We start from the raw sequence: 14,835 nt of genomic DNA on the forward strand, positions 1-14,835 counted from the left end.
ACGGATTAGCTTAACTTTCAACTCCTGCTGCTTAATGTTGATTTAATATATTGTCTTGACTTTTAATAAGGTTATTGAAAGATAAAAGCATATAAGGAGCTGTGCCACAGATGCGACTGTCAGAACTTCATACGCAAAATAAAAAGAGACATTATAATAAAATGAAAATTGAATGTTGCTTGTATAAAATCTGGCTTTGTTTTGATGCATAAAAAAGCAAACACTGTTCCATACTGAGGTTTTCAAGAATGTCTTAAGTACACAATGCTTCTGATGCCACCCCAGTTGCCTATATATAGATCTGTCTTGTGTAAAGAATTTAAAAAGCATTAGAATAGAGAAATCAAAGAGACAATAAATTTTAAACCAATCTTATTGTCTGCAGCCTAAAGTGTTATTAAGATCAAAGTGGAGCAAACATCTGGCATTTGCCTTTCTGCAAAAATTAGATCAAATTACCTACCATAGGATTTAGATCCATTCAATAAGTTCTTGCCATTGTACACATAGTTTTCTCTCTCCTTTTTATTTGCTAAATCTAACTTAACACCCAAATTCTAGTCTCCTCATTCATTTGAAGTTGAAACAAATTAACAACAAAAATGGAAATCACATCCCTCATGAACATCTGTTTTCAAAGGAACATTCAAGGTCCTTCAGATCCTAAAGAGAGAAGTTCAGCAAGACTTCATCCATTCAGGGTAATTGTCTAGAAATAAACTTAACTGAATACACAAAACTCTGTCCCCATCCTTAAAAAAAGAAATTCTTCATGACTACTCTTCTAACTAGTGTCATTGTAGTCACTCCTAAAGTGTGTTATTAAGAATCTTGGCAGAGTACTCAATAGTTTTATGTATGATCTTATCCAATATACATTTTTCAGACTTCTAAATATATCTAATACATGGCTTGGGTTTTACACTTTTGTTTAGAGAAGTATGTTTATGTTACATCTATATAGCATGATTTTTTAATTCTCTGTATAGAACAATAGACTAATACAAAGCTAAGATTGAGAGTACATCTCTTAAATACAGAATTTAATGTGTCCTTACACCTCAAAAACTGAATTACAAAAATTTAAATAAAAGAAAATATTGCCTGCAAATTCATAATTATATGAATCAAAAATCTCAATAGTGCTCGGTTGTGATGCCATATGATAAAATCATGATTAATGAATTTGAGTATTCTGACCCGTATGAGCTGTAAATTACACATTGGTTCTTTCCAATTGCTTTAAGCAGAAAACTTATTGATATTACTAGGCAGAAAGGTAAGACATAGCTCTCAAATATTCTGGAGAGAGAGATTTTTAAACCTCTGTTCCTTTTTGCTCTTGTAATATGAACTGGAATATTACTTTTTTTCCACAATGCATTCTTTAAAAAAAGAAATGCAAATGTGGCAAGTTCCAATTTTCTTTGCAGAACTTTTATTGTGAGTCAGTGTAATTTTTCCATTTGATCCATCCCGAAGCTATGTGATCTACATCTGTACCACAGCGAGGAGTTATTGCTTATCACAGCCTAGAATTTTGGGGGGTTTTAATGCAATCTGAAATAATCTTTTTTTACATCAGTATAGACTTTCTCATATCTTGCTCCTTGATCTTTCAAAAAAAAGTGGATTCTGAATTTCATTTTCAAAACTTTTAGAAAATAATAGAAAAGTGAGCAAATGACAGTTAAAATTTCTGTACTCCTCCACCCAGACCCATGAAAGCTTGAGGAAGAATTCAGGCAGCCAGAAGCCACACATTGAGACAAGGTGCTTTAAGTCATCAGCTACATTCCCAGGCAGGCAGTGCACATAGGCATCAGATGTTTTTGTATAGATGCATTACGAGGTAGCATCAAAAATCTGAACTGGGACTCTCTGTGATACTGTGCATTGCTGGGAATTTCTGGTTTCAATCTCAGCTGATAAAAAAAAAATAAATTGGATGGTTATTAAAAATATGAACCACTGTTTTGGCTAAATACAAATACATGTTAAATTTTCACTCCCTTAAAATTTAAATGATGCAGCTCTCCCCTTTGGTTAGTGCATTGCAACCATCCGGGTAAGCAGGACAGCTCAGAAAAAATTTTGGATGTTCTTCTGCCAAAATTAACTGTTGTATTTCAGTAACTAACAAAGTGGTTTTGGGGGCAGGTTTGAGTTATATGGAGTGAATAAGATCTAGGCATTTTTCACTTGGTTGTTCTCCTTCAGGAAACCTTTTAGAACTAAAACCTGTAGGTTTACATCTACAGTGGAAAAGGAACATCAGCCCCAAGGGTACAGCTCTAATTCTCCTTTCTGCTTTTTCTGTTTGGGTTGGGTTTTTTCTGTTTTGGCAGTGGGTTTTAGTCTGTTTGGGGTTTTTTGTCACTCAGGAGAAGGTCAATGACCAGGTGGAGTTACCCCACCATTTTTGCAAAGGCCAGGTGCCCGTTGCCAGGCTGGCGGAGCAGAGGCGCGGTGCCCGCGGCGCACATGTGCGGCTCAGATGGGAGCGCGCCTGGCAGAGCCAGCGCTCCGCTCCCGGTGCTCGGAGTCACACACTGCGAGCTCCCAGCAGCACATGGCTGACAGAGACACCAGAAACCCCTCACACACCCAGCCCAGCCCACTGGGCACAGAGAAAAGGAGGTCTCTGCTCTGTCTGCATCCCTGGCAGCAGAGCAAGGTGTGTGAATTCTCTCTCTCTTGCCTTCTTTTGGTCTGTGTAACTAACTATAAAGCACATGGGAGGTTATCTTCAATTCAAAACTGGTAAGTAGGACAAATATAAACTATAATTAAGTTATATGTTACTATATAATTACTAAGACCAGGGTACCATGGAGTACTAGAAAGCTAAGTCCAGGAGGTTTTCCTCTGGATTAAATATTTAAATAAAGATAGATATGCACAACTTCTCAAGGAAACATTCTGCTCAACTGTGCCCATACCTCAGACAAGAAAAAGTCAATTACCTTCCAAAAAAAAAGATTCTTAGCTGATTTTATTATATTTCCAGCAAGTTTTAGAAGCACGACAAAGCTAGATGTGAAGGAAGACTAAACCAAAAGGGTGGAAAGTTTGAACAAATATGTTCTCCCTGGCCTCAGTCCTTCCTCAGCCCTGGCCTTGCACATGTGCTGCCAGCAGTGACATTTTTTATAATTTTTTTGCATCTCCTTTGCATCTCTTTTTTTATAAGTCTTTTGCATCTCCTCTGTCCCTATTTGCAGCTTGTAATATGCTGTATTGTAAAGGTGTCCCTTACTCTTTTTTTCTAGAAGTGGGACTAAACTGCCAGCTAAACACCAAAGTGAGATAAGGCACAAGGCAGGCAGGCCAACTCCAGCTTTAACTCTACAACAATTCAAGGCTGATTTATATTTTCAACTGTCACTCTATGGTTTACAAGGGGAAAAGTGTGAGCAAAGATTGAGATTTTCCTTCTATAAATTGTGGAAGGGTGAGGGGCAAGTGACAGATCTTATTTAAAAGCCTTATTGAAGTAGCCGTGTTGAATGACGGTGCCGTTGCTTGTCTCTATGTCTTATTGTCATAATGTAAAGCCTTTTATAATTAGAAGAAACCACAGAAGTCAGGATAAAGTACAACAGATCCAGAAAGAGCTGGAAACTTGAGGAAGGGGGGGAAAAAAACTAAACCAAAAAACCCACAAAAAACCAAAAAACAAACAACAATAGACACAGGCTGGAGAAGATATTTTATTTATTTGTTACTAGTAGTTAAAATGACGTATAAAATGCTGGGAAGAAAAAAACCTCCAATTCTATTCAGTTACAAAATAATTAAAACTTCATTTTAAACCAAGTTTTGCTTTGTGAGACCGAGCATGAAAATACTGCAGCCTTAGGTTATATAGTCCATTGTTTTTAGAATAAAGCAGACATTTAAATACATATTGTGGTTGATATTAAATATCTCATATAATTGTAAGTTAGCAGAACTTTCTTACTCTCAGGCAATAACTAGCAATTCATATGGGTGAGGGGGATCTGTCTCAAAGGGACTTCCATCATGATCTATGCACAGGCAGTTTTAGAACATAAGGATTTGGAATATTTTTATCAATTTTCCTTGAGAATTCTAGACAAAACTTAAAGGAGTTTCTGAAGCTATGCTTAACAGCTAAGGGGTTAGGGACATAGCAGCCTCTGTCAAAGAAAATGTGAATTTTGCTGTCAATTTTACATGAAGAAAAAATCATTCATAAGGTGTTCCCATTTCTTGAACAAAAACCCAAGCTAGTACAAAATTTCCAGCAATGACTGAGGTTGGCCCTTTTCCCTGGGAAAAAAAAAAAATTAAAAAAACAATTTAAATGAAAATATTCCCTACCTATTATCAGTGAAAGAGAATTTGTATTAATAATAACATTAAATATCCTTATCTTTCTGTTTAACTATTCACATTCCACACAGTGGAAACCTACCTCCTATAATTCCAGATTTTAAAACTGGATTTTAAAATCCATGAAAATGTGTCAAACTGCTGAGTGAGAGTATACCAAATGAAATGCATTTTAATAATACAAATAAATGGGTTGTAATCATTTAATTTTACAAACACAGACCTCACAGCAGTGGATTTTAGAACAAAAATGGACAAGCTGTAGAGATGCAGGATATCACCAATAAATGTATGATGCATTACATAACAGGTGGGAAAATTGATAAAATGAGGCCACATAGAATGCACCTGTGACATGCCACTCATATCTTTCCCTCTGGGCATGTTACTGGGGGCAGAATTGTCCTCCTTAATATTCTATGGCAAGAAATCATGTCAAAATAATCACCTTGTGGCTGAGAGAGGCATCTGATGGGAGAGAGCAGAGTTATACTGATAGTGAATCCTACAGAATATTGCTGCTGAGTGGGGAAACTGAGTCCTGGACCCTCCAAGACCCATCACACAGTAAGTGTGGACCTTCGAGTGCTCAGGATAGCAAGGACAACATGCATGGATGGGCTGCCTCTCTGGTCCAATCCCAGGACACACCTCATTAAAATAACTTTTTTGTAGGAACTTCTGTGTTCTTGCCAAACTTTACTGCCCTGATATATTTTAAATTCCTAAGCCTGAAGGAAAGAAAAGACAAGATAACCTCACAGGTGAGAGTCATCGAGCTGTTGGAAGTAGGGTGTCCCCTTTTAGTTTTTTCCCCCCAGATGAGAGGGGCAGTCAGCCCTAAGTGTTCAGGAAATTCTCTTTACTTACTCCAAATCCAGTTTAAATGCAAGTCTGTGGTAAAAGATATAAAAAGAGGATCATTGCTGGCAAAGTTCTGCATCTCTGTTTCAACAAACTGCATGCCTGTGGCAAAGCTAAAATAACAATAACAATGCAATGTTTACTAGTCATGAATGTCGTGTCTTTTGTCTCTTGTGTGGTTATTGCATTTTCAGTCACATGATGCTTGTTTTAATTTCTGCTCTGCTCTTTATGTACTAAATTACTGCCATTCTGTACTTGATCTTGGTTAGCAGGATTTTTGTGCTGTGGTTATGTATGTGTGTGAAAAAGAAGAGTTTGGTTACACACAATGAAGTAGGCACATTCACTGCATGTATGTATAGATACCACTGCCTAAAAGATACTGCATATACATATATATGTAGATATGAAGAATAACTGATATCAGAAATAAAAGACATCAAATGGATCTAGTGGCATAAGAATGGGTTCTGTTTGGTTTGGAGAGCCATCAGAATTCAGAAGTATATTTATAGCCTGGTATATAGTTTCTTTTTAATTTATGCAATATATGACTAGGTATATAAATTAAAGCAAAACGTAAACAGAAGACAATATCTCTTCCTCTGTGTTTTCTTATTTATGTACCTTTCCTTTTTCTACTTCATTTTGTATTCTCCCTGTCTACTTGCTTTGACCTTTTGCTTTCTAAGTTGCTGTAGATCTGTTTCCCATCCACCTATATTGACTTTTCAGCACTCCCACATCCCCCCATTGTTCTCCAGACATGGATTTTGGATGGCAGCTATTTTTTTGAAGAAGCGTGTTACAAACTCTCAACACAGCTTCTATTTTCAGTGATGGCTGTGCTACACTTTAAATTGCTCTTTGTCTATTTCTTATATAAGAATAGATTCGTGCTTTGAAATATATTGTCCTCTTGCTTTGATGTTTCACGTAATACAGTAAAAGCAAATAGCACAAAGGTGAACATTCGCAAAAGCCACAGCTCCACTTTCCCAGCAAGCAGCAAAATTGTGAATATACACATGAATTAGGAAATCTAATTCATGACTATGGGTAATTAGGGGTTTTTTAATGTCTCAAACGCTGTTTTTGTTTGTTGGTTTGGTTTGTTTTGTTTTGTTTTTTTTTTTTGTAGTGAACATTCATGCATTTGCTCATCCATATCTCCATTTTCTCCCTTACACACACACACGTGCCCTTTCCTTACATGAATTTTTTCTTTCTTTTTGGGGGGTTTTGCTTGTTTTAGGTAATTCACTAGGTCCCTTTCAGTTTTGCCCAGCCTTGAAGGTAGGCTAGTTCATGCCGCTCACTCTCACAACGGCGGTGACTGCATACAGTCAGAGTGCAATTGCTACTTTTTCTTCATTTAGTCCAAGTCAATAGATATACACCGGCACTCCTTAACTCGGGTGATTCTTTTTTTCTTCCTTGGGGGCTGAAGCTCGGGGCAATTGAGTGTAACAGTCATAGTGGTAAATTTCTTGGGCTTGCAGAAGGAGCAAGACTGGAAGGAGCCTTCTTCTTTACGGACGTGCCTGGGGATGTAGAAGGAATTGCACTGGCCATAGCAGAACCTGTTGATGATGGTGCGGCTGTTGCAGCCCTCCTCGTGGATAGTTTGTTTGAGGGGCTGGGTTTTGCACCAGTCCCGCTTCAGGTACTTGCGCTCGGTGATGTGCAGCGCCTCCTGGCTGGACTCCAGCACCTCCTCGGCAGGCATCGAGGTGCCCTTCCCTCGCTCTCGTTGCCTGGAGCCTGACTGCTGCTGTGTCTGCATCTGCTCCGAATCATTGGGCTGATCCTTGACAGGAGGAGGGATAGCACCCTGAGATCCACGATTCCGCTTTCTCCCTTCGGCCGCTGGCAGCAGTAACCCCATCAGGAGAAACAGGGCACCGATGGCACACAGCGTGCGGACCATCCTGCAGGAAGGAAGGTGAGGAAATAAAGCAGAGTTGTGGATTTCAGATATCAACAGAAGCCAGGTGTGCACTAAATTTTTAGCTCCATAAAAAAAATGTGTGCCCACACACTTATAAAACATAAGAATTCAAGCCTGTACCAGCTGGAAAGCTGTTCCCAAATTACCAAGTGATAAAAGCTTTCAAATAGAGTGATTGAAAGTAAGCCCAAACAGAATTTTGTTTGTGTGTCCTCCATCTTTATCCAGCTTTTTTCTCCAAGTGCATTACCCTAGTTCTCACTCCCTTCTTATAGCTCACTAACATACAGGAAGATTGCTCCTTACTTACAACGGTGGAAGAACAAATTTTATACTACACAAGGATTCATTTACATGATACAGCTATCTGCAATACCAGAGGGCTCAAGTCTTTGTCTCAGCAGATGTAGTCTAGATTTCTTTTTCCTAATCAGACTCAGAAACTTTATACAGCTCCTTGAATAAGGTACATCCAGTATATAATGTAAATGTTGTATACACCTGCAGCCTGTTTTACAGCTTCCCAACCTCTGTCACACTGCGCCTCCAAAGGGGTCCAATGTATCTGAGTGCAATGATGCTTAAGCTGAGAGATGTGCAACAAGTGAGGCAACAAACATAAAAGAATATTTAGGTACACGTTAAAAGAGATGTGTCATATAATTTCAAACTACATCCTCTCACACATTGTGCTGAATTCTTGATTAAAGTAATACAGATGCAATCACAGTACTGAGAATTTTTCAGATCTCTAAATTTTATTCATTTTACACAGAATGGTGTTGTTGGAGGACAGAATTTTGTAAATGACATTAGATATCACAGAGTGTGTGCATATAAAAAAAGACCACTTCGGGAAGTGCAGTTAAGTTGAGATGATCAGGTCCTTCAAAACCGTATGGCTGCCCCAAACCTAATTATTGTGTAGGAATAACTTTCCTACTTATACTTTCCTCCCTTATTCCACCATTTCTGTTGCTTCCCAAATCTGAGTTCTTGAAGCTGTTCCATCAGCTTAAAACACCAACCAGCACAGAAGAAGCTCATCAGTGTCACACTTCCCCCTTCCAGAAGCACCATGGTCCCCAAGTTTTTCTGAAAGGAGCTATGGGTAGCAAGACAGTCAGGTGAGGTAATAAGTCTCTGAGGGACACTCTCCATGTGGAAGCATGGAGGAAGGCACCAGAAATGAGCAACTAATTGTGAAAAAACCACTGTAAAACACTAAAATTGTGAAGAGGCACAGGCATTTAAAAGGAAAAGGACTGTGAAAAAAAAATGCTGAGGAAGTCATTGTTTTCTACCTGCTTGGAGTGCTGCAGTTATATCCCTTGTTTGACTTGCTTTATTAGTATGGAAAAAAATACCATTTAAATTGAAGAATCCTTCTTGTGTTACTCCCGAGAAACATGTGAAACCATGGGCACTGTCCTGGACGGCTTCATCCGCTCTGCTGAGACCACACAACTAGGCAGGAAAGCAGCCAAATGCCAGCGCTGTGAGGGCCACCTAGAGACTCAGCAGAGGCTCAGGGTAAGTCCTGTTTGCTGTAAAAAATAACTGCTAATTTCTCAGTTATCAGGTCTTCCCAGTCACACGGGGAAAATAAACGTTGTGCTGTTCAAACAGCCTTTCTCATCAAAGGGATTGAGAGAGGAATTCCTGAAGTAGGAAAGTGTCATAGGGGGTTCTACGACATTCAGGGAGTTGCTTGTGGATCTAAAATTTTTATTGTGTGTCAGCAGGTTTCTAGAGCACCTAGAGTTCCCGATGTATCACAGATGTACACATTCATTTCAGCAATCTAGGTGCCAGCATGTCCTGTGTTTGGCAGTCAAGGAAGGGGTGTAAGAGTGATACAGTTGGTGACTCCAACAGACAATGTGGAAGGGCTGCTGTTAGTATCTAAATGAAATATGGTATGGAGCGCACAATTTTAATAACCTTAAGACTTTGACATAGACAAAAATAAGTTGGGAATTCCAATTAAGGAATAACGCAGCATAATTTCAAGTGTCAGCCTGGACTTCACATTTGCTGCTTTTTCCTCATCTCTATTACAACCTGAATATTGTTTAGACACGCTTAGTTTTAATTTTTTTCTTAAAAATAAGTTTTCAGAGAATTATTAACTATTGCTTATTTTGTTAAGAGATCAGAATGATTTCTTCCAAAACTATTCCTATTTCTCTGGTGACTGTCTAGTCACCACTATTTTAATATGCACTTTATTTACTCAACATGGTGCCAGTCTTAAAAGAAAAAAAAAAGTTATTGCATGAAGTTGAAAATAGATTGCTAGGTTGTAAGCAGTGCCAGAAAACTTCAGGTGTTTATTTTATTTAGTGTCCCACAATTTGGATGAGGTTCCACCAACATGCATATTCCTGGATTACTTTTATTTTTAAAACTGATTAGCTACACATTGTTTTCTTTCTTTTTTTTTTTCCACCACAGATGGCACAGCAAGGTCTAGTCCTACAAAAATGAGGTGTATTCTGGGATGGGAATCTGGGGAGAGTTTCATAGTAATATATACTATTGTAAGGTCTGTGGCCCAGATTCATGCAACTTTATGAAGCACAGGCTTATCCCTAAGGAAATGCAAGCATGTGTTTCAGTGTAATCCTAAACTGGGAAGAGGTAATTTTTCACTGGGTTGGTTTCCAGCCTTAAAGGTGGAAGCTGCATTACATGCCCATAAAAGAAATTGTATCTCAAATGAAAATTAGCCACTCAGCAGAAACATTTGTTATGGTCACTTCCGAAACACACATCTAAAAGTAATCCAGAAATGCAGGGATAAATACAGGTTAAATTCAGAAGAGGCTGTGTGAACAGCAGCTAAGCAGGATGGTTTTTTAATAACTGATTAAAATTTATTTTAAAATTAAGATTTTAATTTTTAAAATTAAAACCATAAAGGAAAATGAGGTGGTAAGGCTCAGGAAGGAAAATGCAGTATGGGCACCCTGCAGCACCTCTGGTGCCAGGGCAATCAATGCTTCTGCTTATGAGAGAAGATGATACCTTGGCTTGCATTAGGAAGTGAAGTGGTTCATCTCTCTACGAGTTAGCAGTTGTGAATGTTTCTTTAACAGGGTTTTTTACTGAAGGAAGTAAAACAGAGAAGAGGACAGTAGGAGTAGCTAAAATCAGCATTACCATACCAAAAGTTTTACTGAAAAGAAATATCTCCTGAAGTAAATGCTTTTTCTCCTCATTACAGTCATAATTCTGCAGAAGTTGTAGCTCTGCAGCTGTGAGAATTAGGCTGTAAAGCTTATATTCCATGTTTCTGCAAAATTTTCATTACTTGATACCAATTGGCTGTTACACTGGCATAACAAGAAATCCTTTGGAGAATTCATTTGAGAATCCTTTGAACAAAGAGATGACCACAACCAAAATTATCAATTCCCTCATTTCATTCAGATCCAGAGAGATATGACAGAATTATTATTTCTTTTTTTAAAGTAACACAATACTACAAAACTCTATTCTTTCCATATTCCACTGCTGAGTTCCACTTTTCATCATCTGTAAGCTCTTAGTCCTAAAGCCAAAAGAAGTTTTATTGCTGACTTCAAACAGGAGCAGAATTTGGCCCTAACACTCATATCACTTCATATGTGGTTTATCTAGAGCCTGAGATCTCATCATCTAAAACAGATTAAGAAACGTGTGGATTAATACTAGCAACTATTGAAAGAGAAATGTAAATGCTTTCAGGTTTACTATTTCATACAATTCGTTTGTAATTTTTTTTCATTTATACATTTTCTGCTATGAATTAAGGATCTCCACATGTCAGTTCATAGACAGAATTTCCCTATGAGTTCCTAGGCAGAGTCAGAAAGTTACTAATGACATTTTTAGCTCAACACAACTTGTTTAAAAGATCTGGATGGAAAGCTGGTTGAAATACCCAGCAAAATTGTCACAGATCTTAACAGGCCTGTAACCTCATCTGTAAACCCCTTTTATTAGCAAAATATTATGAAGAGCCATGGACTCCTGTGCTTCACAAGAAACATGAAAAATAATCTGATGAAGAACTAAAAACAACCCAACCAACAATTATTCGGGGGACTTGAGATACAAGCCAAAGAAAGACACAAAACACAATCCCTTTGACTACTGCGAAAATAGAAGTGGTTTATGTCCCGAAGGATCAGAATAATTTTATGCCTTGCATATTACGTCCGAATTACAGAAACACTCTTATGTAATGTTTTCATAGTTCATAGATCTGTATTTTTAAATATTAAAAAAGCATAGTAATGGCAGTTCCCAGAAAACTGCATTTTTTTCTGAAATCAAGACAGCAAAACTAACATCTGTGTTTCATAGAATTTGGATATATTTACATTTCAGAAAATTTCTTCTTGAGAGTCATAGAGATGGGAGGTTTTGAGACATATAAGGAGTGTAGGCAGCAATTTTAAAGCAAACAAACAAACAAACAAACAAACACACCAACCAACCAACCCTTGAAACCTTGAGAATTCCCCGTTTAAGAAACTATTTTTCTGCAGGACATCCTATGGGACTCCCGGGATGCTGAACATCATGGTGGCCATGGCTGGTACCAAACCCGGGTTTGCCTCGCCTTTAGAGGCTCACGCAGCCTGACAGCTCCCAGCTTCCCAGCGCCGAACTCCCTGCGGACACATTTCCTCAGGGAGCCCTACAACAACAGGGAGAGCTTTGCTTCTCTCTCTGCGCTGCCGTGCGTGCTGAAAAGGAGAGTCTTCAGCAGAAGCTACGCATTTCTGGGTAGCACTGCCGACAGAAAAAACGCCAAATGCTTTAGCACAGCTTGGCACTGAAGGCTGAAGAAGAGCGGAGAGCTACGGCCATCGGTGCCTTTGTCACTCACACAGGGCCACAGCGCACGCTGGCTGGTTATTCCCGGTGTGCCGGGCTCACAGAGGAGCGGGGCAGGAGCAGAGCGCTCCTGCAGCCCTCGGGTCGCGGGCAGGGCTCAGAGGCAGCTGAGGCTGGGGAGCCACTGGCACTGCACCCAGAGGTGGCCGCTCGCAAAGCGCCTGATAAACCCGGCGTCTGTCAGCAGCAGGGAGAGCCAAAGGCGCGCTGGTGCCCCAGAGCCCCGGCTGCGCAAAGGGAGGTTGTGTCTCAGCCCTGGTGACCGAAACGGGATTCGCTTGCCATTCTTTCGCCGAGAGGAGCCACAAATGGGACACCAGGAGTGAGGCCGCAGCTGATGGCCGGGGAGGGACTCTGCGGTACACCTTGCCGGCCCCGCACCCGGCCGGCCCCGCACCCTGCCGGCCCCCGCACCCTGCCGGCCCCCGCACCCTGCCGCACCGCCCAAGCCGAGGAGGTAACACGGAGAGCCTGGCTGGGCCGCGGGGATCGCCGGCTGCCGGCAGGGCGGGGAGACCGCAGGCTTGGTTTGGCTTGGCATGGCCGGGAGCGACTCGGCCCGGCTCCCCGAGGGCGGGGACGCTGCTGGCGGCGGCAGGCGACACCGACGGCTCTTCCCACGGGGCACGGCCGCCGTCTAGATTAACCCAACGGAGGACGAACTCGCTGAAGGGACGGCCAAGCCCACGGGGGATCGTATTGAAAGAGACGGGGCAAGCAAGCAGGCTTGCCCTTCAGAAGGGAAAGCCCTGCGCCGCTGGCCCCGGGCCGGGAGGAGCGCGGCCGGGCCCAGGGGCTGCCAGCGCCGTGAGGGCAGCGCGGACCGACGGGCGCACGGAGCCGTCGGCTCGACAAAACTCCCGCGGCTCCGAGTCAGGTGGGAGGGCTGGGCGGAGAGGCGGCCGAGGGCGCCGCGTTCCGCCCGCTGCGCTCCCGCCCGCCCGGGGCTGCGCGGGGCAGGACGCGAGGCGCTGCCCACGGGCGGGCGCTGCCCACGGGTGCGGAGGCTGCGCTCCGCGGCACCCGGCTCCCCGGCACACACCGAGTCTCCCGCACGGCACGCACCCCGCCCCGGGAGCTCCTGAGGTACCCGGAGCACGCTCCTCCGAGGAGCGGAGGTTTGCAAAGGCGGGCCAGGAGAGAGCCGGGGCCTGAGCGGCCTCGTAGAGGGCAGCTCGGCGGGACGAGATGGGATGGGGCTGGCACCTGGGGATCTGCCCCCGCCCCGCTCCGTGCAGAGGCCGGGCCGGGATTTTTCCGTGTCTCGGGTGGGCGCCGAATCCAATTTGTCGGGAGTGATGCTGTAGGCGGAGATGAGAGGCAGAGCTAACGGGGCTTTTGCAGTCCCCGTGCTTGTGAGGCGAAAGAGATGTGACGGTGCCCTAATCCCCAGCGCTGCGGCGGAAAGCTCGGTGCGCCTCGCTCCCGCGGACGGGAGGGACGGGCGTCACCCCCTGCAAAACCGAGACGCCCTGGAGTTTTGCTAGACACCGGTGAACAGCTCCTTCCCTTGCCCCTTTCTGAAGGTAGGATAGAGGCACAGATAACAGATAACACTGTGCCTCCCACAGACACTGGCCGAACTCGCCAGTGCCGGACCCGTTCGCGTCCCAGCTCACCTGCGCGGCGGCGGGGCTCGGCTCGGCTCGGCTCGGCGGCTCCTCGGCGCGGACTGGGGTTCTGCGGGGCTCTGAGCGATGGGTCACTCGGTGGAGCGGGTGGCGTGGGAGCCCGAAGCTGCCCGGGAGTCCATAGAGAGAGAGAACGTCGGGTCCTGCCTACAAATTGCAGCAGCGCCGAGCTGTCTCCCATTTAAATGTCTGCCAGCTGAGATCTGCTCTCCAAGCCCCTCCAGATCATTGGACAAGCGCCTCCAAAGCCCGTGTTATCCGCCCCTTTTAACACTTCCATAAACTTCCACCAGGGAAAGCTTTCAGTCATCCAGATAAACACTCGACTACTTTCCTGTCTTCAGAGAATCGGTGCTAAAGGTCACCACCCCAAGGAATTGTTCCTGGAATGCACAGAAAATTCACATTTTCCATCCCCATTAAAGTATGACAGTTAAGAAGAATTAAGCCCTACCCCCCTCCCACCGCCTCCGCCGCCTTTCCGCGCACGCTGGGCGCTCCTTGCCCATGGGCCGGCCGGGCGAGCGGTCCGGCTGCGGGGAGCCCCTGACCGGCCTGCCTTGGCCGGGGGAGGCAGCCGCCTCTGCAGCCCTCCCTCTTGCAAACTGGCTTTCTGGGGTTCTGCAGTATGCCGGGAATTTCGCAGCTTTGGAGGAAAAAGCCTCTGTGGCAATGTGCGCAGGGGTGTAAAACCGTGGCTCCCGATCCGCAGCCCCGCGCTCATGGCTCTGTGTCACGGAGGGTTTGGGTTTTTTTGGGGGGGGAAGGGAGGGATTTGGTTTTGTTTTTGTTTTTAACTTTGTCCCGTCGCTGTCTCTCGGAGGGCGGGGGCTGCTCAAGCCTCCCGAGAGGGGCAAGGACGGCGGAGCAGCGGCGCGTCCCGCCGAGGCGGAGCGCGGAGCCGGCGGGAGCGGCCCGGCCGTCGGGGCAGCGCCGCCGCGCAGAGGCAGCCCCGCGGGTCCGGGGGCCGCCCGAAAGGAGGCTGAGCGCTTTAGGGACCCAGCCCGTCCCAGCAGCAGCCGGGAACATGTCCGTGCGCTGCGGCTGCCCGAAGGCGCGCCCCGAATCTGCAGACAGCGTCGGGCTGGGGGCACCGAGGGGCAGAGCCTCGGAGGGCGGACAGAGCCCGCAGCCAAG

The 14,835-nt window shown here is 44.0% G+C and overlaps 1 protein-coding gene across 1 annotated transcript; it reads right to left on the minus strand.

Annotated features, from left to right (window-relative positions):
- Positions 1–6,417: 6,417 nt before the first annotated feature.
- Positions 6,418–13,798, minus strand: GREM1 (gremlin 1, DAN family BMP antagonist). The gene is made up of 2 exons (XM_058807701.1): positions 13,687–13,798; positions 6,418–7,157 (listed from the first exon to the last, which is right to left on the minus strand). Exon 2 carries the CDS (start codon positions 7,154–7,156, stop codon positions 6,602–6,604), a length of 555 nt encoding a protein of 184 aa, XP_058663684.1. The 5' UTR covers position 7,157; positions 13,687–13,798; the 3' UTR covers positions 6,418–6,601.
- Positions 13,799–14,835: the final 1,037 nt, after the last annotated feature.

The sequence above is a fragment of the Ammospiza caudacuta genome, chromosome 6 (assembly GCF_027887145.1).
Source record: "Ammospiza caudacuta isolate bAmmCau1 chromosome 6, bAmmCau1.pri, whole genome shotgun sequence".
In the NCBI taxonomy this organism is placed as follows: domain Eukaryota; kingdom Metazoa; phylum Chordata; class Aves; order Passeriformes; family Passerellidae; genus Ammospiza; species Ammospiza caudacuta.